The sequence below is a fragment of the Moschus berezovskii genome, chromosome 21 (genome assembly GCF_049115385.1).
Source record: "Moschus berezovskii isolate FMDL1 chromosome 21, NW_MosBer_1.0, whole genome shotgun sequence".
Classification (NCBI taxonomy): Eukaryota; Metazoa; Chordata; class Mammalia; order Artiodactyla; family Moschidae; genus Moschus; species Moschus berezovskii.
Genome location: NC_142480.1, coordinates 1663702 through 1686511, shown reverse-complemented (window position 1 = coordinate 1686511; position 22810 = coordinate 1663702). Strand labels below are relative to the sequence as shown.

At 66.7% G+C, this 22810-nt stretch overlaps 1 protein-coding gene across 1 annotated transcript in view; it reads left to right on the top strand.

The window, feature by feature from the left end:
- The first annotated feature begins 1783 nt into the window (after positions 1–1783).
- The window catches only part of KIF26A (kinesin family member 26A), a 38684-nt gene continuing 17657 nt past the window's right edge, over positions 1784–22810 (top strand). The window contains exons 1-4 of the mRNA XM_055418644.2: positions 1784–1982; positions 2346–2591; positions 13778–14224; positions 20775–20929. Of these exons, the coding sequence (XP_055274619.2) occupies positions 1941–1982; positions 2346–2591; positions 13778–14224; positions 20775–20929 (890 nt within the window). The 5' untranslated portion in view covers positions 1784–1940. The remainder of the gene's footprint in view (positions 1983–2345; positions 2592–13777; positions 14225–20774; positions 20930–22810) is intronic.

Below are 22810 nucleotides of genomic sequence, written 5' to 3'. Positions count from 1 at the left end.
CCGGGCAGCACTTTCCCGCGTCAGTGCTGCTCGGTCTCCGCTCAGCGGGACCGTCGGCGCCCCACCGCGCGCCTTGCTGGGGAGGGCGAGGCAGAGGGCCGGGAGTCTCGTGGCTGATCCTGAGTCCCGAGATGGTCCAGGTTCCGCGGGGCTGAGTCTGATCGCTCCTGGGAACCCGCGCGCAGGGCGCGAGCGTGTGCTTCTGGAAGCGTCGCAGTCGCGCGGACAAAGTTGCGGGCGTGGCCGGTCCCGGACATGGAACCGAGGCTCATGCGCCGACGTGCTTCTGGAGGTGCAGGTGGGGAGTGTGCCCGTGGGTGTGCTACGGACAGTCGCGCTTCCCGGGCCTGCGTGTGTGTGTGTCCGTGTCCCGGAGCAGTTGCGGGGCGGGGGATGCGGACGGGGCGCTGACGCCCCTTGTCCTTTACGAGGCTTAGAGGAGCTGGGAAAGAGGGGCTCTTCTGCCGCCGGGCCGGGTGGAAACGGGCTGGACGGCATGGGACCGTTGAGTGAGAGTGGGGAGCCTTTGCCACTTTGTGCCCCCCCGCCGCGTTGCAGGACATTGAAGACTCGGAGAGGCTGGAGGGGCGTGATCAGCGCGCTCCTCTGTTTTGGGGAGTGAGACCCGTTCAAGAGACAGGAAGGGTGGCGGCAAAACATAAAGGAGGAGTCGCTTTGAGCGGCTCCGGAGAGGCGGGGAGCGGGTGGAATCTGTGTGAGGGTCTCCCTGCGCGCCGGGGAGCGCGCAGCGGCTGGGGTCTCCAGCAGGACCACGGTTTTCCTGGGCGCGCCTCTCCGCCCCGGACGCGTGGCGCGCGGTCCCCCCGGAGCCCGGCGGCGGCGGGGGCGCGGCGACCAGCAGGGGGCGCCCGCGTCACGAGCAGCCGGGCGGCCGCGCCCGCCGACCCGGGCCCGGGGCCTCGGGCGGGTCCGGAGCCCGGACGCCGCGCCGCCCGCCGTCTCGGAGAGCGGCGACCCCGAGGCCCGAGCCGGAGCGGGAGCAACTGGTCGCCGGAGCAGGGGGGCGACCTCCCAGCCGGAGACAAACAGGCAATTAATTCCGCAGCTAAGTTCCCATCTGCCAGGCCGGCTGACAACAGGTCCCGCGCGCACCCCCGGGGCCACCTCCTCCCTCTTCCCCGGCGCACGGCGCGCACACTAGCCCTCTTGCACGCGCGCGGCTGCGAAGCCCCGCGCGCTGTCTGCCGGCACGCCCCGACACAACAGATGCACCGGCGTGAGCGGCGCACATTCCGGGGCGCAGACCGCGGCGACCCTCACCCACGCGCGACAGACCCAGGCGGTGGTCTCAGCGGCACGAGGAGTGCCCTGGATTTTCGGGGGAGAGCGATCGCGAGTCCGGGAGCCGGGGCTCATCCCCTTCCACTTCGATGTGTGACCTTGGGCAAGACCTTCCCCACGGCGGTCTCTGTTTCCCCGCCTGTAAAGTGACGAGTGGGTTGGTGCCTCCCAGGAGACCCCAGTGTCCCGGGAGCGGAGCGGCCAGGCGAGCGCGCGTTCGTGTACCGGGCATCTCACCGCGGGCCCCCAGCGCCCCTCCCTGGGACTGAGACTCGCCTAACAGGTTGGGGGGCTCGGAGCGGGTGGGGCCACGCTGCGATGCGGGACCCCTTCCCCCGCGCGCTGCGGAGCGAAGGCCTGGGCGGCGGGGGTGGGGCGCCGCGCTCCCGGAGCCCCGCCCCGCCCCGCCCCGGAGGCCCCGGCCCCGCCCCGGCCCCGCCCTCGCCTCCGAGCGCGCCTGCCGCCGCCGCCGCCGCCGCCGCAGCCGCCGAGCTCTGTTCTCCACTCGCCCGCGCCGCGAACTTCGGAGCGACCGGACGGGCCATGGGGGCGTCCCTGGGCCGGGTCACGTAGCCGCGGCGCCCTGGAGAGCCCGGGGGGCCCCGAAGTGCCCGCCCAGCTCTTCCTGCGTCCGGGCCATGGGCAGCCGCGGCGGCCCCCTGTGCGCGGCGCAACCCGCGGTACGCGCCGAGGGCCCGACAGGGAGGCGGGCGACTACGGGCCGCCGGGCGGTGTGGGACCGATCCCGGGACCCCGAGGATGCTGGCCGGCGGGCGGGCGGGGGGCGCGCGGCGTCCCCTGGGGGCGGGGCCTGGAGCACCACGCGGGTGGCGCCGGGCCTCCTGCTGGGGCGGGGGGAGCCCCATCGGGACCGCCTGGGATGGAAGGACGCGGTGGGCTGCAGGTCGGCGCCCAGCGCGCCTAACTTTGGTCGAGCGCGTCACTCTGGGCTGGGGCGCTCTGAGGTCTGCAGTCACCGGGCCTGGGTCCTTGGGGTGGCGTCGCCCAGCGGCCCGGGCTCACTGTCCCCTTCTCCCACGCAGGTGGCCGAGGGCGGCCCGGCCCGCGAGCCGCTGCAGCTGCTGGAAGTGTCCCCCAGCAAGAGGCTGACCGCCGGGCCGGAGCAGGACCCATGCGGCAGCCGCCCTGCGCCCGAGGGCGCCGGTCCGGGCGCAGAGCAAGGCCATTCGGCTGGTGGAGGCGGATGGTGCCGTCACTGCCACACGAAGCTCGCCGAGCTCAAGCGACAGGCCTGGAAGCTGGTCAGTGGGCCTGGGACACCCCTCCGGGTAAGTGATTCTTCCTTGGGCTGGTCCCCATGGCAGGGCTCATGCTGGAACTTGGGAGACTCGGTGCTGGAGGCAGGCGCAAGGCTCCACCGTGGATTTTTGGCCAATCTCCCGCCTCCTCGGTTTCAGTCTGTAACACCCCTGGGGGCCTTCCTCCTCAGAGGGTCCCACGGTCTCATTGGAGGGGGCTTCGGCGGGCTTCCTGCTGCAGACAGGCGGCAGCTGGAACCCAGCCTGTGTGTGGGAGGGGGAGGGGAGAGAGGGAGGTGGCAAGGCCTCCACCCTGGGTGGGACAGCTCCTGCCCTGCCTGCAGAAGAGGTCACCCGGTGCGTTGTCGCCCTTGGGGCACCTGGGCCCCCAGCCAAGTGTCTGGAAACTGCACAGCTGGGGCAGGAGGGCTTGGAGGGCCAGGGGTGGGCCCCCCGCTGTGAGGGGGGCCCTCGCTGCTCCCTTCCCGCTTCACGGGTGAGAGTCGTGTGAGGGACCCACTCTGGGGCGCTGCCACTGGAGGCCATGGTCATCCGTGTGCTCCCACAGCCTCTGGTCCAGCTGCCAAGGTGTTTGCCAGGGGCCAGGGCCCTGCTGAGATCTGCAGCCAATGGACTCTCCCTGGTCTTGGAAGGAGTGGGGACCATTGTTCCAGGAACAATGTGCCCTGGAAGTTTGCACAGCCTGGGAAGGTGGGGGGTGGGGGTCTCCAGAGGAAGCCCTTCCCGCCTGACCTGCAGCCTTTCTGAAAGCTGTCCTGGGAAGTAAGGCCGAATAATCCCCATTGAATCTAAATATAGTTCTCCAAGGAGGCCCCGCAGTCTTGGGCGAGACCCTTGCCTCCTGAAGTCCAACCGTGTTCCCTGTAGTGTGGGCGTGGGCGGGGGGCAGGAGGGGAACGTGAGTCTGGTGTGTGTCCAGGGCACCCTCTCTCGGAGGCCAGGGGAGGGGCCTGTGGCCCGGCCTAGGTTGGGGCTGGAACCTCCCACATCTGCTGCTCTGAATGGGGGGTGCAGTTTAGCCAAGCTCTGTGCCCTGGATGACCTGAGTTTGCTTAAAAACGCACCACCAGTCCCGCAGGCCCCAGAAGAGCGTATTTGTGGATATATGCTGGGGGCCTATCAGAGTCACAGGGCCATCTTGCTCTCCTATTAGGGCCAGAGAGAGGAGGAGCTTTAGTGACGGAGCCGGGCTTTGCCTGGTGGTGCTGGACATGCGGCTGGTGGGTCGCAGGTGGGCAGCTGATCCTGGTGGTGAGGGCTCCAGGTCACACCAGTCACTGGTGGACTTAAGGTCCCTCACCTGGGACGTCTCAGCGGTCTCTTCCTGCAGATAGCTCATCAGGAAAGGCCCCGGACACCACCTCCGCTGGGCTCCCCAAGTTTGAGTTTGGTGACGGGTACCCCGCAGTGCCAGCTGAGGCTCTCCCACTTCCCCAGCTGTCTCTGGCACCCAGCAGACCGAGGTCCTAAGCTCGGTTCCTCTCTATGGCCCTGTCCCCCCTGTTTCCTCCTTTGTCAGATGGGGGTAGCCTCCAGTGGCCTTTCTGGGGTGCGCTTCAATCTAGGGGGTGCTGTGCTCAAGGGAGGGAAGGCCCTGTTTTTCACTGTTTCTCTGGAGGGTTTGCAGGCGGGCCCAAGGGGGCTGCAGGCTCTCCAACGGAGCCTCCTGGACCCTGGGACGGGTGGTCGGGTCTTGGCGGGTGTCCTTGTCCTGGGTGAGCAGGCCTCTCCTGGCTTGCCCAGAGCTTTCCTCGGGGCAGCAGGGCAGGTGGTGCCCGGATGGCTGTGTCTGCTTTCGCCGTGGGAGGGATGGTGGGGCATCCCTGGGTGATGGCGGGCCACTGGGGGACTGGCTGAGCACCTGCGGGTCCTCCCAGGAGTCTGGCCCCAGGGTCCAGGGGTGCTGGGCTCTGCTCAGAGGCTGAGGCGCTGGACTGCAGAGGTGGTTCCTAGAATTTTCCTGGGGGGCCCTTTCTTGCTTCTGGTCCCGAGGAGCTGAGCTTTGTGAGGACAGCGCTCAGCAGTTCACAGAGAGCTTTGTTGGCTGCCATCTCACCCAGTCTCATGCTCAGGGCATCTGGGGATGCCCAGGGCAGGAGGTGGCTTGCTGGGCTCCCGGGGCAGGGGGTGAGTGAGGGTGCAGCTGGAACCCCCGCCTGGCCCAGAGGCCCTTGCCTCAGGGGTCCCTGCTGGGTCTCAGGTGTGAAGGCAGGCTGGAGACGGTCGGAGGGACGGAGGCTGATCTTTGTGCCAGCCCGCAGCCACTCTGTCCTCTGCCCTCGGAATCCCGGCCAGGGTTTGACCCCTTGCTGGCTTCTCGTACACCCTCCTGCCAGCAGACGGCTCCCTGCTGTGGGACCTCAGGCAGGTTTGCTGAGAGCTCGTGGCCTCAATTTCCCTCTCTGTACTTTTGGCCACCTGATGCGAAGACCTGACTCATTGGAAAAGACCGTGATGCTGGGAAAGATTGAAGGCAGGAGGAGAAGGAGGCGGCAGAGGATGAGGTGGTTGGATGGCATCACCGACTCAGTGGACATGAGTTTGAGCAAGCTCTGGGAGTTGGTGGTGGACAGGGAGGCCTGGCGTGCTGCAGTCCGTGGAGTTGCAAAGAGTCGGACACGCCTGAGCAACTGAACAGCAGCACCCAGGACCACCTTTACACGCCTTTCCCAGGTGTGTGGGGCAGTATCTGGCACGTGTGTGCCTGCGCGCCTTGGCCCTGGTGCTCTTCCTGGGATGTGGGCTCAGGGTCATTCTGTGTCTGGGTCTTTGGTGCCCGCGGGAGTGGGTGGCGGTTGAGGCCTGCCCAGCCATTGGGCGACCTGGGTGGAGAGCCCATGCCTGTGCCCCCTTCTCCTGTGTGTGCCTCAGTTTCTCCTTCTGGGCAGTGCGGGAAACTGAGGTTCCCGTCCGGGGACCTCCTCCCCAGGGCGGATAGGACGTGTCCCCTGCCCACGCTGAGCCCCGGTGCCCCTGAGGACACGGGGGAGGGAACACGCTTTGCCCGCCCAGGTTGGAGCCCACCCGGAGGCTGTCCTGCCTGAATCCAGACGGGAGGTGGGCCTGGCGGGAAGGGGCCAGGCTGGGGCCCCTGGACCCCTATGGAAGCGCCTCTCCTCTCACAGGGTCCCGGGCCTTGTTTCTGAGTGACCCCTGGGGCCCTGTGGGGCCTGGAGCCGTGCAGTTTGGACTGTCCCATGGTCTCCCTGGGCCGCTCCTCCCCAGTGCCCCCACCTCCCCCGGCGGTGCTCTGTTCTCCCTGCACCTGCCTCTCAGTGGCCTCTGCTGGGGCTCCCAGCGCCCCCCGCCCTGCAACCAGGGCCCGAAACTGGGCCTTCCTCCTCAGCCACAGCCGAGTGCCCTCCAGCTTAGCACTGGCCGCTCCGTGTCCAGAGTCAGAACCGAGGCCCCGTCCTCCCTGCCAGGTTGGTCCCCGGGTTCCTGCAGACCACTTCCACCGTCCCTGCTTCCCACTGCCCCGCTTTCCTCCCCGTGGCCTCTGCGCGGTCTCTGCGGTCGTTGCCCCGCTCCCAGGCGGGCACGGGGCCGGGTGCCCCAGAGAAGTTTTTTGAATGACGGCGGGCCCCGACCGTCCCTCCCACGCCGGCTGGGTTCGCCTGGAGGGCTGCTGAGCTGGACCCTGGGCCCAGTGCCGCCCCGACGAGCGCCCCGGGGAGGACAGTGGGCTCCGGCTGCCGGGGGGTGCAGGGCTCCTGCTTGGGGGTCCACTCCAGCTGCCACCCAGATGCGCCATGCCGAGGGGGCGACTCGGGAACCGTGACTTCCGTGTGTCAATATTGGCGCTGAATGGATTATCGCCCCGGTGGGGAAAAGGGATCAATCCTCCTTTCACATTCGTGACTCTCTCGCTTACCCGGGGAATGGGGTTCTTGTCCTCCCCGGCCCCGCAAATTCCAGAACCACCACCCAGCCCTGCGGTCCCAGCACTGTTTCGTGTTTTCCCTGAGCTGGACGTCAAATCTGAAGGCTGCCAAGGAGGCTATGGGCTTGTCCTGTGCACGGCCCGGGGTGATGTGGCCAGGTTTCTAAGATTGGAGGCCAGGAGATCCTTCCACCTCTGTCTGGGAAGACCTGTCCACCCTGGACAGCGTTCCACGCTGGCTCGGGGGTGGCGGGCCTCTGTGTGCCCTGTCCCCGTGGCCCCCAGCTGTGACCACACTGGCGTGCAGTGGTGGGCTCCGGGGCGGGCGGGGGCTAGGCCGAGCTGGTGCTGTGTGTTTGCTGCCTGTGGTCAGATCCCTGAATCCGACCCCCCCGCGCTGTCTGAATCCTGGCTGGAGCCCCACCTGCTTCCGGGGACTCCCCGGGGCGAGGCGCCTGCCGTCAGCAGCGTTCTCCAGCTGAGCCAGGCGTTGGCAGGCCCCAGACCAGCGGGGCGGTGTAGTGGGTGGTGCTCCCTGGGGCTGGCTGCCGAGCACCCTCCCAGCTGGCAGGGGCATGGTGACTCAGCTGGGGAGGGCGCAGGCCGTGGGACCTGGAGGCTCCTGGCCACTCCGGGGTCCGAGCCTGGGCGGCCCCTACTCCCTGGATGAATGGCAGTCTGGCTGGTGTCTTCTGCTGTCTCTGGGGGCTTCCTTGGGCCCCGTGATGGAATGCCGGGCTCCATGTGTCTGTCCTGTGTCCTTGCTGGCCTGGGGTTTGGAGGGTGAGGCCAGGCCGTGGGGGTCGGGACTGAGCTTTGGGTCATGAGCGCCTGCTGTCTGAAGTGGGGATGGGGCTTCGGGGCCAGGGTCTGGTGAGGGGACTTTGCGTCTTGCAGGAGGGAGCTTCCTGAGGGGAGTCCAGCTGTGGTCAGCAGTGGGGCCCAGCAGGGCAGTGCGTGGTGGTGACTCACTGCCCCTCTGCTGAGCCGGGGAGCCAGGGGTCAGCCCGGGCTCTCAGCTGCTCAGAGCCTTGCTGGGGGCTCGTGTTGGTCTGAGATGGGGGTCAGGGGGTGAGTGTATTTTTGCCTGCAGAATTCCATGGGCAGAGGAGCCAGGCGGGCTACAGTCCATGGGGTCACAAAGAGTGGGACGCACCTGGGGACCAACACTGTCGCTGGGGCCTCTTCAAGGCCCCGTCAGGTGTCCTGAAGGAGTCTTGGGTCTGGAAGTCAGAAGAGCTGGTTCTTGTCTTAAATGGTGAGCAAAATCTGCTTTTCTTTTTCCTTTGCCTGCCAGGAAGCTCACAGCAAATGTACTCTTCAGGTCCCGCCCATGACACGGGCCCTTTCTTGTCTGTCAGAACTGGTCGCTCCTGCTTGTTCTAACATGAATGGTTGTTAGCCACGTGGTTTTGCTTCCAATTCATGCCGACTAGTTCCTGGAAGCCACCGCAGTTTGTGTGGAAGGAGAGGCAGGGTGTGAGTAAATAAACAGGATGGAAGCAGGCCCGGCGTCCCCCAGGCGGAAGCGGGCCTGGCATCCCCCAGGCATAAGCTGGTCCGGCGGACGCCCAGCAGGCGTCCATGCATCTGCTGCCTGGAGCCGGGGACCCTGGGCAGTGGTGGTCAGGGCCAGGTGGTCTCCTGTCAGGTGTCTGGAAGCAGCCAGGCTGGGAGGCCTGGCCTCCGGGAGCTGCCTCCCGGCGCCCACCCCTGAGCCCTGACCTCCATGGTTCCCCTTCCCGCTGGGTGGACGTGGGGCTGACGAGACACTCTCCTGGTCTGTGGCGTGGCCGCTCCCGGGCAGGCCCTCCCTGTCTGGGGACAGCGTCCTTGGCCGAGTAGCCCTCTGGCTCCCTCTGGGTGAGGGGGCACTTTTGCTTCTGGTGCCACGTCTTGTGGCCGAGGGACCTGAGTGGACTGCAGGTTCCTGGCACTCTGGGGGGCTCCGGTCTGGTCCCTGCCCCGGGCAGCTTCCCTGGCTTCAGCCGTGGGGGCTGGACTAGCATGGGGCTGGCGGACTTAGAGACCTCCACGGCACAGTGCCCGCTGCCCAGCACCCGCCGTGCCCGCCTCGGGGGTTGTCCCGGCCCCGCCGTGCCCACTCCCCTCTGACCCCACATGACGGGTGCAGGCTGGTGCTGTTTCTGGGTGGAGCCTGATGGGCTCTGGGCTTGTCCTGGGCCTGTTCCTTCCTAATGGTCCCGTCCTAGGCGCCCTGGCCCCATTCGCCCCTCCACGGCCTCGGTGCAAGGCCGCCCCCAACTTTGCCTCCTGGAACCCTCCTGCCAGCCCCACACGCCTGGCCTTTTCAAAACCCTCGGGACTGTCTGGAAGCCCTCTCAGCTTGACCCGCTTGGTGGCTGCCCTTGACCCAGACACAGACCCCCCCGCCGGTCTCCTCACCGGGGCCCTTGTCCTTGGTCCCGCCCTTCCCATGTGGACCACCCTCTAAGCCCCACGTCCGCCCCCCTGGCTGTGTGGCCTGGGCTCAGTGTCTCAGTCTCTGAGCCCATCTGTAAAGCAGCCGCTGGTAGGGTGGTTCCCAGGAGGCGGTACCTGGGAGGCTAGTCACCCTGGAGCCCTGAGGGCACACTCCAGCCAGGGCAGGCGGCCCGTGGGAGGCCTGGGCTGCTGGGCGTCGAGGTGATGCCAGTCATCCTGCCGGGTACCTGTCCTCCCTGTGGGGTGGCTGGTGGGAAGGGTCGGGTGCCCAGCTGTGGCTCTCAGACCCCCCGAGTGGTGTTGGGGGGCCTGGGCCGTGGCTGGGCTTGTCGGGGGCGGCACACCCTGCCCTGGGTGGGTCCGGGCAGCCTGTGGAGGTGCTCTATCGCCTGGCGGTCCAGATGAGACTGACGTCCACTGCGGTGCCCGAGCCCGGGGTGGATGGTTGAACTGAAGGCTGTGTCCAGCTGTGCTCCAGGCACCCTGCCCACTGCTCCCCCGCCCCCAGCAGCCGGGATCCTGACGGAGCTGCTTCTCCATCACCCTTGCCTGCCTGGACCCTCCTGCCCGTCTGGCCTCTTGCCCCCCGGGCACCCGCCGGGTGGAGGACAGGGAGGCCATTGAGGGGAGGAGGTCTCAATGAGCTAGTGTGTACCCCAAGCTGCCCAGCTGGCTGGCGCCTGGCACAGGGCCTTGGGGACGGGTGCCGGGCAGCACTGGGTGGGCCAGGCTGTGTCCCCCTGTCCCCTCCAGCGCCAGCTTGGGGCCTCGGAACTGCAGGCCTGTAGGTTGCGGTGGCAAAGGGAAGCTCAGGTCTCCCCTCGGCCCCAGCGGGCGGCAGGGCCTGGGGCTGGGGGCGGGCCCCTGGTGAGGCGCCCCACAGTGGGAGGACCTGGGATGGCTGAGGCAGGTGGCTGGAAAGCTGAGTCCCCGACCCGCAGCCCCTGCCCGCCCGGCTGGCTGCACGGGACCTGGGCCTGTCCTCGACAGCAGTACCCGGCGGTCTGGGATCCCTTCCTGGACCTGTTGTCAACTCCGGAAATGGGGGCCGCACAGGGTCACGGCCCAGCTGCTTAGTTTGTGGAGGGAAGGGGGTGGGCAGGAGGGGGCTGTGGCCGGCGGGCTGTGCCCGGCACCCGCTCGTGGAGCCTGACCGAGTGGCGGCCTCAGGCGCTCATCCAGACCTGGCCTCTGGGCCCTGGGCCTCCTGGCCACTCCGCCAGTAGGGGCCGGGTGCCCTTTTAAAACCCAGCGTGGTGGGGGTTCAACAGGGTGGTCTCACAGCCCTGAGCTCGGGGGCTTTTCTGACCTGGCCCCCCACCCGCTCCTGTGGGGCGCTCATGGGGGTGGGGGGCAGTTTTGGTCACTCCCATCTGCCTTCTGGGTGGGCCTGGCTGGCCTGGGCCGGGGCAGCCCGTCCTGGCCGTTGTGGTGGGGCAGACACCCCCCCGAGGCTCCCTCACAGGAGAAAATGGAAGGATTACTTAAAGCCGCTTGGAGGCCCTGGAAACAAGATGAAGAATGGAGAGACGTCAGTTTTAAGTGGGGGGATCTCCCTGAAAGCCAGGCGTGTGCAAGGGTGGGTGGTACAGTTTGCTCAATTGAACCAAATGAAGAAAAACATTTCCACACGCGTGTAAAATATCTGTTTAATTAGACCGTAAGGAGGAAATAAACAGTAATATTTTGTGGTGGGGTAATTACTGTCTTTCTGAAGGTGCGGGGCTCCTGAGGAGACGGGTGGGCCTTTTGGGGGGTGTTAAAATTCTGCAACTTGAGGCTGTGACCCCTCAGGGGCCGGGGCCTGGGCCCGGGGTGCTGCCTGGAGCTGCCCAGGGCTGGGGGAGGAAACCAGGCCCCAGGGAGGGTGGGCCGCCCCTCCAGCCTGTCCCCAGCTCCCGCTGTGCTGGGCTCTGGGTTGGCTGAGGACAGGGCAGGGCTTTTGTCTCCCTGGGGGCCTCCCAGGGTCAGCATCTCGCCTTCCTGTGTCCAGGAGGCCCATCTTGGGAGTGGCCAGTGCCAGCCCCCAGGAGAAGCCCCTTCGCGGAGTTCCCGAGCCCCAGGCCAGGGTGCTGGGGGTAAGGGGCCTGCTCTGGGTCGGTCCCACCTGAGGCTCGCTGGTCCCCCAGGGGTGGTATCCAGGGGTGGGCTGTGGGTCTGAGTGAGTGGAAGGCAGGGACTGTCCTGGGATGCTCAGCAGCCCAGTTTCCGCCCAAGCTGCTCTCTGGCCCCCGTGCTGGCCCAGCCCACGCTGCCTGGCCTTGGTGAAGGGCTCAGGGCTCCCTGCTGTCTGTGTGGTCACCCCAGATGGGCCTCTACTCCTCACTGATGTCGTGTGTGTTCCAGGGCTTGGAGAGGTGGGCCTGCTCCATGCTGGAAGCCCTCCTGAGGACTGGTGGGGGGTCCAGTGGGACTTCTGCAGTGATGGTGGCAATGGTCTCCTAGGGGAGTGGGCTTGGCTGCTGGTGCTGGAAGAGGTGCTTGGCCCCTGACGGGGGCTTTGGCCATGGGATGGGGCCTGGGTAAGTTGGGGCCGGCCCTCCTGGGAACTCTGGGGAGACCATCCGTGGTCTGGGGGTTCCACGATCATGGAAGCCCCTGCAGTTGGCTTGCCGAGCCAGTCCAACGTGGAGGGAGCGCCAGGGTGGGCTCTCTGGGGGCTGGGCTCCCCACGGCAGGCAAAGGCCCTAGAACAATGGGTGACTGGGCCTGGGGCGGGCGGGGCGGGGCGGGGCTGCCTTTCAAGTCGGGTTAATGGCTGTAGCAGGAGGCCCTCCCTTTCCTCGCCAGCCCACCATTAGCCGCCTCCCGCTGAGTGGAAAAACCAGAGTCATCAGAGTCGGGTCTGGAAAAAACGGGCAGCGGGGTGGTGGGGGGACAGTGACAGCCGGGGCCTGTCTGAGCCCTGTGTGGCTTGGGGATGGGCGTCTGGCTTCCATCTGTGGCCCATGGGCAACCTGAGTAAAGTCCCCGAAGCATTTCCGGGGCCCCACAGGGGAGCCAGGGGGCGGGGGTGTCTGCTAATTGGGACCAGGCCCGCCGGGCACTTCAGAGGCTCTGGGACCCGCCAGCCCCGGCCAGAGCAAAGCCAGGCCTTCCAGAGCGGCCCGTGGATCAGGCAGCTGGTGAGGCCGGCCCCCCTGCGCCCTGGTCCCCCGGGGGGCATGTGAGGGGACAGCTCTGCGGCCCGGCCTGCAGGGAGCATGGGTGGCCCCGGCTCACCTCATTTCATCGAACTTTGTGGCTGTGCGTTTTTGTGCACACTCGGGGCCGCCCTGCACTGAGGACGTCTGTCAGCGCAGTTTTCCTGACACCGTTGTTTTCTCATGCACATCGGATTTCAGTCTTGGATTGTTTTCTTAGACCTGATGCCATTGCACGCAGAAGAACCTGCAGTGGAGTGTGAACATAAAGCTCCTGAAATCCGATTTGTTTCAATCACTCTATCACAGTGATGTGACCCGAACCGGAACTATTTCTGAGTCTGCCTGTCCTGGGGACACAGAGGAGGGCGATCACCAGCTAATGCTGGACCAGAGACTGTCCCCTCGTGGCGAGGCCACCCGACCTCAGCCGTCACCCCCATGAAGTCCTTCCAGGGGTCTGTGGACACTGGTTTGGCCGGCTGCAGGTCAGGCTCGGGGGGGGTCCCAGCTGGGGTGACTGAGGCCCCCTGTTTGCCGTCGGCCTTTGCATCTGAGGGTTTGAGGAGGCCGTAGTCCCTTTTGTGGTCAACCGGGCAGCTGGACTGGAGCCAGAACCTTTGCAGGGAGCTGTGATCAGGGACGGGGAGGCCCCCATTCTGCAGACTGGGGGTGATAGGGAGGGCTGGGTCCACCAGCTGCCAGAGTGGAGACCCCGGCCTTCATGTGGGTTGGCAGTGTCAGCTGGTGGTGGGAACGTCCCGGGTGGTTACGGAGAGAGAGTCTTGACCCTGCACGTGGTTGGGGCTCGTCCCTGGGGAAGGGCACGAATGCTGAGGGGCTAGCCCTGGTGCAGACGCTGAGCCCTGTGGGCCTGCCCTCAGAGAGGGGCTGAGGCAGAGCCTGGTGGGCTCTTGAGGCTCTGGGCCTGGGCCCTGGGAGTGGGACTCTTACTAGCTTCCCTCCGGTGAGGCTCCTTCTGAGAACTGGCTCCCTCCTCCTCGTCTTTTTTCTTCCAGAGATGTCACCTCCTGCAGGAAGCCCTCCCTGACCCTCCAGGCTAAGTGAGGGGCTCCGCTGGGCTCCCCTTCTTAGGCTCCTAATACTAGGCTTGCAGTTATGGGGAGACCCAGGCTTCCCCTTCAGCGCAGGGCAGGGGCAGGCTGCAGGGGCCAAGTCCACACCTGTGGTGAAGCGTGGTGGCCATCTCGTCGGCCTCCTGACAACCACGCCCAGCCTTGGTCCTCCTGTGGACCTGGACTTGCCCACTCGGTCCTGCAGACCAGGGCCAGAGAAGGCGCAAAGGCAGGGAGAGGTGTCCAACCCCCGAGTCCCACGTCCACGGGCTTTGGAATAGATTTGCTTCCAGCTGGGGCCCTGGCACTGGCTGCCCCCAGCCCGCTTTGGCCACCCCGCTTCTGCTGGCCCCCTGGCTGCTGCTTAGGCACGCAGCCTTGGCTGTTGGAGGCAGGGCGTCTGGGATCTGGTGGATGCCTCATTAGCCGAGAGCTGAAGAGTCATGACCGGGGAGGAGGTGGGCAGCTGTCACGGGCACCAAGGGCATCTCAAGCCCCGATGGTTGCTTTCTGGTGGGTTTGTGTGGACAGCACTACTCGGGGCTTATCAGTCAGTTGTGGATGGCGTGGCGGCTGCTGTGGACATGAGCACTGGGCAGTGGGTCCTGGTGCCCGGACCCTGACCGCCTCCGTCTCTTGTTCCCCCAGGACCCCTGCCTCTCAGCTCTGCTTCTGGACAAGCTGCCCGCATGTCGCCCAGAGGCTGAGCGCCGCTGTGATGTCTGCGCCACGCACCTGACCCAGCTCACGCGGGAGGCCCTGCAGCTGCTGCAGGCACCCGCCAGCCGCGAGGACCCTGGCACCCCCCATGGAGGCCCCAGCCTCATGCCCCCCGGCCCCAGTACCACCCCCAACACCACCCCCAGCCTGAGGGATGGAACGGCACCGGCGGGCCCTGCGGGGAGGCAGTCGGGCCGGTTGGGGCCCGACAGGAGGAAGGGGCCGGCCTGGCCGTCCGGGCCCAGCGTCCAGGTGTCGGTGGCGCCCGCCGGCCTGGGCGGGGCCCTGAGCACGGTCACCATCCAGGCCCAGCAGTGCCTGGAGGGCATGTGGAGCGTCTCCAGGGTCAACAGCTTCCTGCCGCCAGCGTGCCTGGTGAGTGCCCTGCGTGCGGTGGGCTGGGGGTCCCTGGGATACCAGGCAGGGCTGGACTCCACCGGACTGAGTGCCCAGGTGCGAATGGGGGCCCCCCGGTGTGGTTTCTACGAGGGCAGGGTGACTGTGCATGTTGGGGGAGGCCCCAGACCTTCCCGCGGCCCTGTCTGGTGTGCGGGTGAGGTCACGGCGGGCAGGGCCCTCTCCCGTCCCCTGGAGCCTTGCTCCTGCCCCATGCAGCACACGGTTGAGGTGGTCTGGTCACTCTGAGACCCCCTGTGGCACCGGGGGTTGGCGGAAGGGCCTGCAGGCTCCTGGGAGGAGGTCAGGCTAGCCCCGCCCTGTCCATGCCTCTGCCGCTTGGAGCACAGGCGGCCCTGGGGACACTCCTGCCCCGTGGACAGGTGCCAGAACTGGGGGTGTCGGGGGGCCAACCCGGGGCCTGGTCTCCTGTTTCTCCCTGGCGTCCTCTGACTCTGGGACGCTCCCCTGGCCCCCGCCCTCCAGGGCTTCCCTCCTGGGGCCGCCCGGTTGTCACCCACAGCCGTGGAATGGCCTCGTGGAACCAGCTCTGGGCACCAGGGGGACCGCGTGCGCTCGGGGGGGCCCCCAAGGTCTGCGGAGACCCCAGCTCTGGAGGGCGGAGCTGGGTCCTGACCCCCGTGGGTCACAGGGCTGTGCTGGTGGGAGTTTCTCCCCAGTGTCTCCGTGACCCCCGGTTTCCCATCTAGGAGGAGGGGTACCGGGACGGGGGGGCTGCAGAGGATGGGTTGTAGATCGGGAGTGTCCTGGGATGCGGGGGGTGGTTTGGATTTGGTGGTACACGGGGCCAGCTGAGGGCCAGGAGGGTCTTTCCCCAGAGGGGCCCCCAGTACATGATGGGGTTGGGGGTACCTCAGCTGCACCAGCTGCTCAGCGGGGGGCTGAGACCCAGGGCCCAGCCGACCCTCGTGAAGCAAAGTAGGAGGAGCCCTCCCAGCGGAGGGCAGAGTCCGTGTGGAGGCCTGGAGGCCTCATCCGGAGACAGAGCTGAGGTGGTCTGGCCAGGCCCACACGGGTGTTTGCGGCTGTGTCTCTGCCCCGCCCCATGGAGCCCCGGGAACAGGAGATCAGATCGGAAGTGGCCGTGGAAACCTCCCAGTCGCCCCAGAGCGGGCTGTACTGTCTCACCAGTGGGTGTCTCTGAAACAGCATCAGGCAGATACCTCCTGGGGTCCCTGTGTCCCACGAGGGACTGTGAGGGGGTGGAGGCCCCGGAAAGGGCCCCCAGCTCTTGGGACCAAGTCCCACACAACCCCCACTACAGGGCAGACCCCGGCCGGCCCCACCTCTGGGCTGGCTGGCCCCTCTGAGGGCGCTGAGCTGTGCTGGCTGGATGGTGCCGCCTTCACTGTTGCCTTTGACGAGATCCTGCCCAAGCAGGGAGCAGGCCCCCGGGCACTCGCTGCTGGGGCGTCTGTCTGAGGCTGCCCTGTCCTGGGGCCCTCCCTGGCCCTTGGTAGCTGGGGGCACAGGGGGCTTCCACCCTGGATGTGGCCCCGCTGTGTCTGACTCCTCCATTCGCTGAGTCCCGGGGTGAGACCAGGGAGAGGGAGGCAGCCTCTGCTGTGCAGTTCTGTGGTGCCTCCTGGCTGAGAGCTGGGCTGCCCGGGAGGAATGTGCTGTGAGAGCTCCAGAGAGCTGGGTGGCTTCCTGGAGGAGGTGGTATTGGGCTGGGCGTGGGGGTAAGTGTCAGAGATGGTGGGCCCTGCCAGAGGTGTGTGAGAGCAGCCAGGGGCCTCCTTACTTGGGGAGGGAGCTGAGCGCAATCTTGTAGGTAGAGAGAGACCCCCCAGGAGGCAGAGGCGGGGGTGAGCTGGCGGTGGGAGAGGGCCAGCTGGCACAGCCTCGTTGGTGGTCTGTTTGCCTCTCTGTGCCTGGGGGGGGCGGGGGGGGGTCACTGGGCTCTTGCTGGGCAGCCCTCCTGGCGGCCTGCACATCACAAAACGTGAGTGTTTAAGGCTCAGTCTGGGTTTTATGTGCACATTGATTGCGTTTGGGGGGTGGGGGTGGGAATGGATTTATAATTAGACAACAGTCCTGGTGATCAATAGAGAGATTATTAGAACCATAAATAGAACTTCAGGACTGAGATGAGGTAATTTCCCCTGAACCCGGGCATTGACCATTAGAGGTGGCCCCGGAGTGTTAAAACACCACGTGTTAGGCTGTAGAGTTAAATACTTCTGGAGGGACGTGCTATGAATCCCGGCCACGGCCCATCAGCCGCAACCCCCCACCCCCCATCCTGGGCGTGACTGTCTCCAAGAGGATGTGGGTCTGGGCCGGCCTGGTGGGCAGTGAGGGTCTGGCGTGTTCTGGGTGCCTGCCCCGTGGACTGCTGGGGGTCCTTCTGCGCATGTGGCTGTCTAGAGGGCCCCGTGTTGGCCAGCCACGCTGTGATCCAGACTGCGGCCCACGCCCCCGTCTGCAGCGCAGAACTCAGCCCTGCCGGGTCATCCACCTCCTGGAAAGTGTCCTGTGATGATTCCCGGTGGGGGGGGCCGCCCAGGGGGACAGTTGGGCTGTCGCTTTCCAGCCGCTTTGCTGCCCTGGGGGCTGGAGGTCCCTGTGGGTGCCCCCAAGTGCTCTGCCCCGGCCGGCCGCACGGGGACACAGCTGTGAGCCATGGGGCCTCCCCGAGGAGCGCAGGGGCCTGTCGGGTGCTTACAGGACACTTGCGGCCCCTTCGCAGCCTGGAGGCTGTGGCTTCGGCCTCCTGACCCCAAAGTCGGCTGGAGGTAGCCTGGGGCCGCTGAGGGTGCGGCTGAGTAACTTCCGTCTGGGCCGGGAGTCTTCCCGGAGATGTGGGTCAGGCCCCACCCAGGGTCCCGGGGACGAGAGCGGTGCAGGCGCTACAGGGAGGGTGGAGGGCTTCCTGGAGGAGCTGCTGCTCTGAGTGGGCGGTGAGGTCGTTTTGGTGGGTGAGGATTTCCTTCTGTCCGTGGAGGCAGGCTGGCACTGGCTTGGGGACCTTGCACCTACTGCCCCTGTGCCAGCCGGCTTGCCGCCTCCACTTCCCATGAATCCTGGCCGGGTCCCTTGTGGGTGCCCACCCGTCCTTGGAGACGTGGTGGGGACAGTGTGGGGTAGGGGGAGCTCTGTCCCTCTGACCTGCCCGACTGTCACGGGTGCCCCCTCTGAGCCTCAGTTTACCCGCCCGAGGAGTAGAGGTTGGACTAGATGCCCCTGCACTTCCACGTGAGGCTGCTTCTGCGACATGGGGGAGGGACAGTCCGAGCCTGGGGCCCCGGGGCGACCAGGCAGGGCTCTGAGGGGGGCCCCAGTGCCCGGCGCAGGCCCCGTGCCCCCTGTAGGGCCAGGTGCAGCTCTGTGCCCCTTGGCCGCCCCTTCCTCTGCCCTCTCCACCTTTCGGCACAAAATAGCCCCTGAGGGAGCTGGAGAACGCTGTCTTTCCTGGGCCCCGATCTCACCGATGTGGAGTTCAGGCCCAGAGGGCTCCTGAGGAGTGGGTTAACTTGGTGTTTCCCAAACGGTGCTCGGTGGAACCCCAGCGCCCGGTGGCGGGCACCCTGCAGAGACGGGGGCCTCCGTGGGGGCCTCCCGAGACGGCGGGCCCCCTCACGCGTTCCTCTCTTCATGCTTTTCTTTCGTTGCTGCCCTGGCGCTTCCATCACGCTTTCTTTTCGGCCGCCCGCCCACCCTGGCCCCCTGTCATCTGTCCCCGTGTGTGTGTGTGTGTGTGGTCTCCCCCTCCGCCCTTCCCGCTGCCCTCCCCTGCCCCCCCCCACCCTGGCTTCTTTTGGCGCGTCCGGGCTCTGCTTCCGGCAGGAACTGGCAGCGGCTTCCCGGTGGCCGGAGCCGGGTGTCGGCAGCTCACCGGCCGGCTGAGCCGCGGCGTGTGCGGGACCCCTGACAGGTCAGTGTGGGGCCCAGCCGGCCGCAGGCATGCCGCGTGGCCTGCACTGTTGCCCGTGGGGCCGGGCGTTCCGGCTGGAGGCACAGATGCAGGCGTGGGTGGTGGGCTGGCTTGGGCCCCACGGGGGTGAGTGGAGGGGGCCCTCGGGGGCTGTGGCCGCCATCCAGGTGGTCCTGCGGGGCAGCGTGGCTGGGCGGGCCTGGGCTGCTGGGTGGAGCGCACACCTCGGGCTGCTTGGAGCAGCGGGTAGCAGGGTGCTGTGGGGGGTGAGCCTCGGGAGCCCCCACTCTGTGCTGCTTGCAGGGGGCCTCCGACCAGACTCGGCCCAGGCCCTGGGGATGCCGCAGCTTTTAACATTAGTCCGGTTCTCCTCTGGTCTGCTCGACAGAGGAGTTTAGAGCTGTCACAGGGAGCATGTCTGTTAGGTGACAGAAGGGACTGACATTTGAGGCCAGGACGCACTACATGGAGCCCTGGGGGGCTGCAGGGGAGCCAGGCTATGCCTGGGCCGCTGGCGCCTCGGTTGCCCCGTGTCACTCATTTGCCTTGAGCCCCAGCACCGCTTGCAGGAGGAGAAACAGTGCCCAGTGGCCCAGGCCTGGGCCCGGCTGACCCCTCCTCAGGAATGTTCCCCAGGAGCGGGTGCCCCTCTGTGCCTGCAGCCTCCTCCCCCTGGGGCACGGGGCTCACCTCCTGGCTGTGGGCCCTGTGTGTCTCGTGCCAGGCTGTGCGCTCCTGGAGGGCAGGTGTATGGAACAGCTGCTGTGTGCTGGGCAGGGCACCAGGAACATGGAGGAGGCCAGGCAGACGCAGAGGCTCCCTCTGGGCCTCCTGGAGGGCAGGTTTATGGAACAGCTGCTGTGTGCTGGGCAGGGCACCAGGAACATGGAGGAGGCCAGGCAGACGCAGAGGCTCCCTCTGGGCCTTCTGATTCCCGGCAGGCACCAGGTGCTTGTACCAGCTGGGGGTGCTAGGGGAACGCAGTGCTGAGCAGCTAAGCGTGGCCCGGTTTCTCTGTGAGTGGGCAGCCCTGGGTAGACCAGGAGAAGCAGGGGGAGGTCTCAGGGCTGTGGGAGTCCAGGGCAGGCACAGGGAGTGGCCTCGAGAAGGAGAGTGCTGGCTGTGTTGGGTTCTGAGGGATGCATAGGAGTTCCTGCCCTCTAGGCAGATGCAGGGCAGGTGGCAGGGCGTGGTGCGCCAACACAGGGCCTGGTGGCGGCCCACGCCATTCCGGATTGGGACTTGTCCTCGCAGCCTTGGGGGAGCTGCTGGTGCTGTGGGGGTGAGGGTGGGGTATTGGGCTTCCTTCTAGCCCAAGCTCTGGGGCTCCCTTTGAACTTCCTTTGCAGACGTGGTTTTGCTGTGTCCTAGGGGAGGTGTTCAGAGAAGGCAACGGCAAGCCACTCCAGTACTCTTGCCTAGAAAATCCAATGGATGGAGGAGCCTGGTAGGCTGCAGTCCGTGGGGTCACTAAGGGTCGGACACGACTGAGTGACTTCACTTTCACTTTTCACTTTCACACATTGGAGAAGGAAATGGCAGCCCACTCCAGTGTTCTTGCCTGGAGAATCCCAGGGACGGGGGAGCCTGGTGGGCTTCCATCTATGGCGTCATACAGAGTCGGACACGACTGAAGTGACTTAGCAGCAGCAGCAGCAGCAGGGGAGGTGCTGGGAGCTGGTGAGGACCGTGGGCTGGAGGTGGTGGTGAGACTCTCCACCATGGTGAGGGGTGTCCTGTGGGGAGGTAGCCAGACTTCCTGCTGGGACATTCCTCCTGAGGCCCGTGGGGGATTATTCTGCTGAAGTGTCACCTTGACCTGTGGCTGTGTCACTTGGGAGACCCTGAGGACGCTGGACAGGTAGAGTGGCTGCTACCTGGCCTCCTTACCCGTGGAGTCACCGGACAGACCCCTGTCCTCTGCCAGGCTGAGAAGAGAGGACGCTTCAGACGATGGTTGTGACCGCGCTCCAGGCCAAGTGTAGCCAGGAGCCCCAGGGACCTGACCTTGGTGCCTGGGGAGCCCTAGAGGCTGGGGCCCTTGGGGAAGGGCTGGGCCTGGAGTAGCCGGGCTGAGGCAGGCCGCTTCCCTCCTCTGGCAGGGGGCCATGTCCACCCACCCTCCGAGGCCTGGTGGCCAGATCTCCAGTTGGCCAGTGCCGTCCTGGGGAGTGGTTAATTACATTTGTGCTGTGTTACGAGGCTGTCTCCCTTTCTGGAATTTATTTTAGCTAATTAGTTGGAAATGCCAGAGTAGTATTTCAGATGATGGAAGATCATACATTATCATACACGGGGCAATTAGTGCCCCTGACAAATATTTATTGTGGTTTCTTTTCTAAGCGTGCCTCTGGGTGCCCCCAGCCGGCCGACCTGGGGGTGATGGAGGGTCCCTGTCCATCTGCCTGACCACGTAGTCCCTGCGATTCTGGAGCTTGAAGTGGGGGGGAGTCAGGCCTCCGGGCGGGGGGCAGCTGTGCCCACTTCTCCTCCATGGGGCCCTGAGCTGACGGTCCCGTGTGCGTGGGTTCCAAGGAGCATGCTGGTCTCTGGGGGCCGGGGGTCTGCTCTCCTGGCTCCTCGGCGAGGGGCGGGCGCCTGAGCCTCACGCCGGCTCCTCCTTCCCTCCAGGCTGAAGCAGCGGTGGCCGCCGTGGCAGTGGCGGACACCGTCCGGGACGGGCCCCCTCCCGTGCGCTCCGATGGCTCGTCGAAGACGTGGGGCCTGGTCACGCCTGCCTCGGGGGGCTCCGCGGGCCCGTCAGCTGCAGCCTCCTTCTTCCTCAGGTACGGGCGCCTGGGCCTGGCCCGGGGGTGGCCTGTCAGGGGCCCTCGGGCTCTGGGCCTGGCAGCCTGCGGGCCTCTCCGGGGAGGGCTGTGGCCTGCCTGCCATCCAGCCGAGCAGAGGGGGCTTCTCGGGGCCTCCCGGGCACTGTGTTGACCACACGTCCGGAGGCCTCTCACCCGGCGTGGGGTGTAGCCAAGGGCGGGCTCCACGCAGTCCCTGCCCCTCCCAGCTGGGTGGCCTCGGGCAGGTCGTGTCTGGTCTCTGGCGCCCTGTGCCTTGGTTTCCTCGTTTATCAGGTGGAGCTTCCTGGGAGGCGTCGTGAGCTGACAGCAGGAGGGCCTCAGCTGTGGCCGGCGGACATCCCCAGGCGGTCCTGGGCCGGTGCCGGCAGCAGGGGGCGGGTGGCGTGGACGGGAGGCAGGGGCAGGCAGGCCTCAGGGCAGCTGGCCCTGCAGCTGGGGGCACAGGGCGAAATGGGCCCGAGGGAGTGTCCCTGGGCCACCGGGGCGGTTGGCGTGAGCTGGGGAAGGTGTCCTGGGGGCTCCTGTCACCCGAGGGCCCCTGGCATGTCGCCTCCCTGCTGGTGCCCTTGGGTGCCCAGCGCCCCCTGCGGTTGGGGTTCCCGGGTCTGATGGTGGAGATGAGTCGTGATGGCTGGCCCTGCAGGTCACTGTCCCGTCAGCAGCCCCTGCGGGTGTGATAATAAGCTCGTCCCTGTCTTGCAGGAGCCAGCGTCTTATCAGCGCAGCCTGGGGCTGTGGGCCTGATTGGGAAGTGAGGGGCGGGTGCCCGGGGTGCGGCAGGGGCGTTGGGCCGGTGGGCACACGTGCGGGCCCATAGCCCCAGGTGGGTACCAGGTGCCGGGCTGGGCCTTCTGCTGTGGGGTGGGTAGGGCCTGCCTCGCGGGCCCAGGAGCCCAGTGGAGGGGACAGAGGGCCGATCTGGACGCCTGGGGGGCCCCGGCCCCGGTGGTCTCTGCCCCGGCCTTTGGGGCAGCAGCCACACCCTGCCAGGCTGTGCTTGCTGGAGGATTGCCAGCCTGAGGGCCCCTGGGGAGGAAGGCCCGTCCTGGGGGTCTGGGGCTGCCCTGGCTCCTTAGTGACCCAGGGCCTGTGGGATGGGACTCTCCTTTTGTCTCCAGCGAGCGAGGCTGCCTCCGCTGACCTTGGGAAGTTACCATGGAAACAAGCATGGGGCTGGGGTTGGGGGCACTGCCGGCTGTCCTTACTGCCACCCTGTGGGACACCCCTGCTCACAGCGGCTTCCTGAGGGTCGTGGGCCCATCCAGGGGTGGGTGTCGCAGTGGGGAACACTGCCCTGGGCTTCGCCTGATTTGGTCCCGAGACCCTCTGCTCCTTGGGACTGTGGATTCTTCACCGTTGGCCTGAGAGGGGTGGTCTCAGCGTTACGTGCCCTTCTTTGTTCTGTGTCAAGGAGGCACTTGTCCGGAGCCCCCCAGAGTTGAGGAACTCCTGGACCCCCAGGCAGGAGGGGCCTCAGGAACAAGTTGAGGGCACATTCTGTGCCCCGTCGCTGGGCCCCCAGGGGACAAAGCTGACCCCCAACCCGTACCCTGCCCCTTGGAAGTTTCCAGTTAGTTGGGGGCAGAGTGGCAGCGTGCAGTCTTTGAAGGGGCCAAGCAGTGTCGCCCACGGTGTTGAGGGCACAGAGGTGGGCTTTGAGAGTTGAGTAGGAGGCTGGTGTCTGCCCAGTGGAGGCAGAATAGGGTGGGCTCAGGGGTCCCTGAGCACCCCCAGGGGCCAGCACACTAGCCTCGGGCTTTCCTGGGTCTTCCTGAGAGCCCCTTACCTGCCGTGGTGAGCCACAGAGGAGGGTGATTCTGGGGGCGGCTTGGGGACGAGGCCTGTGGGACACAGGGC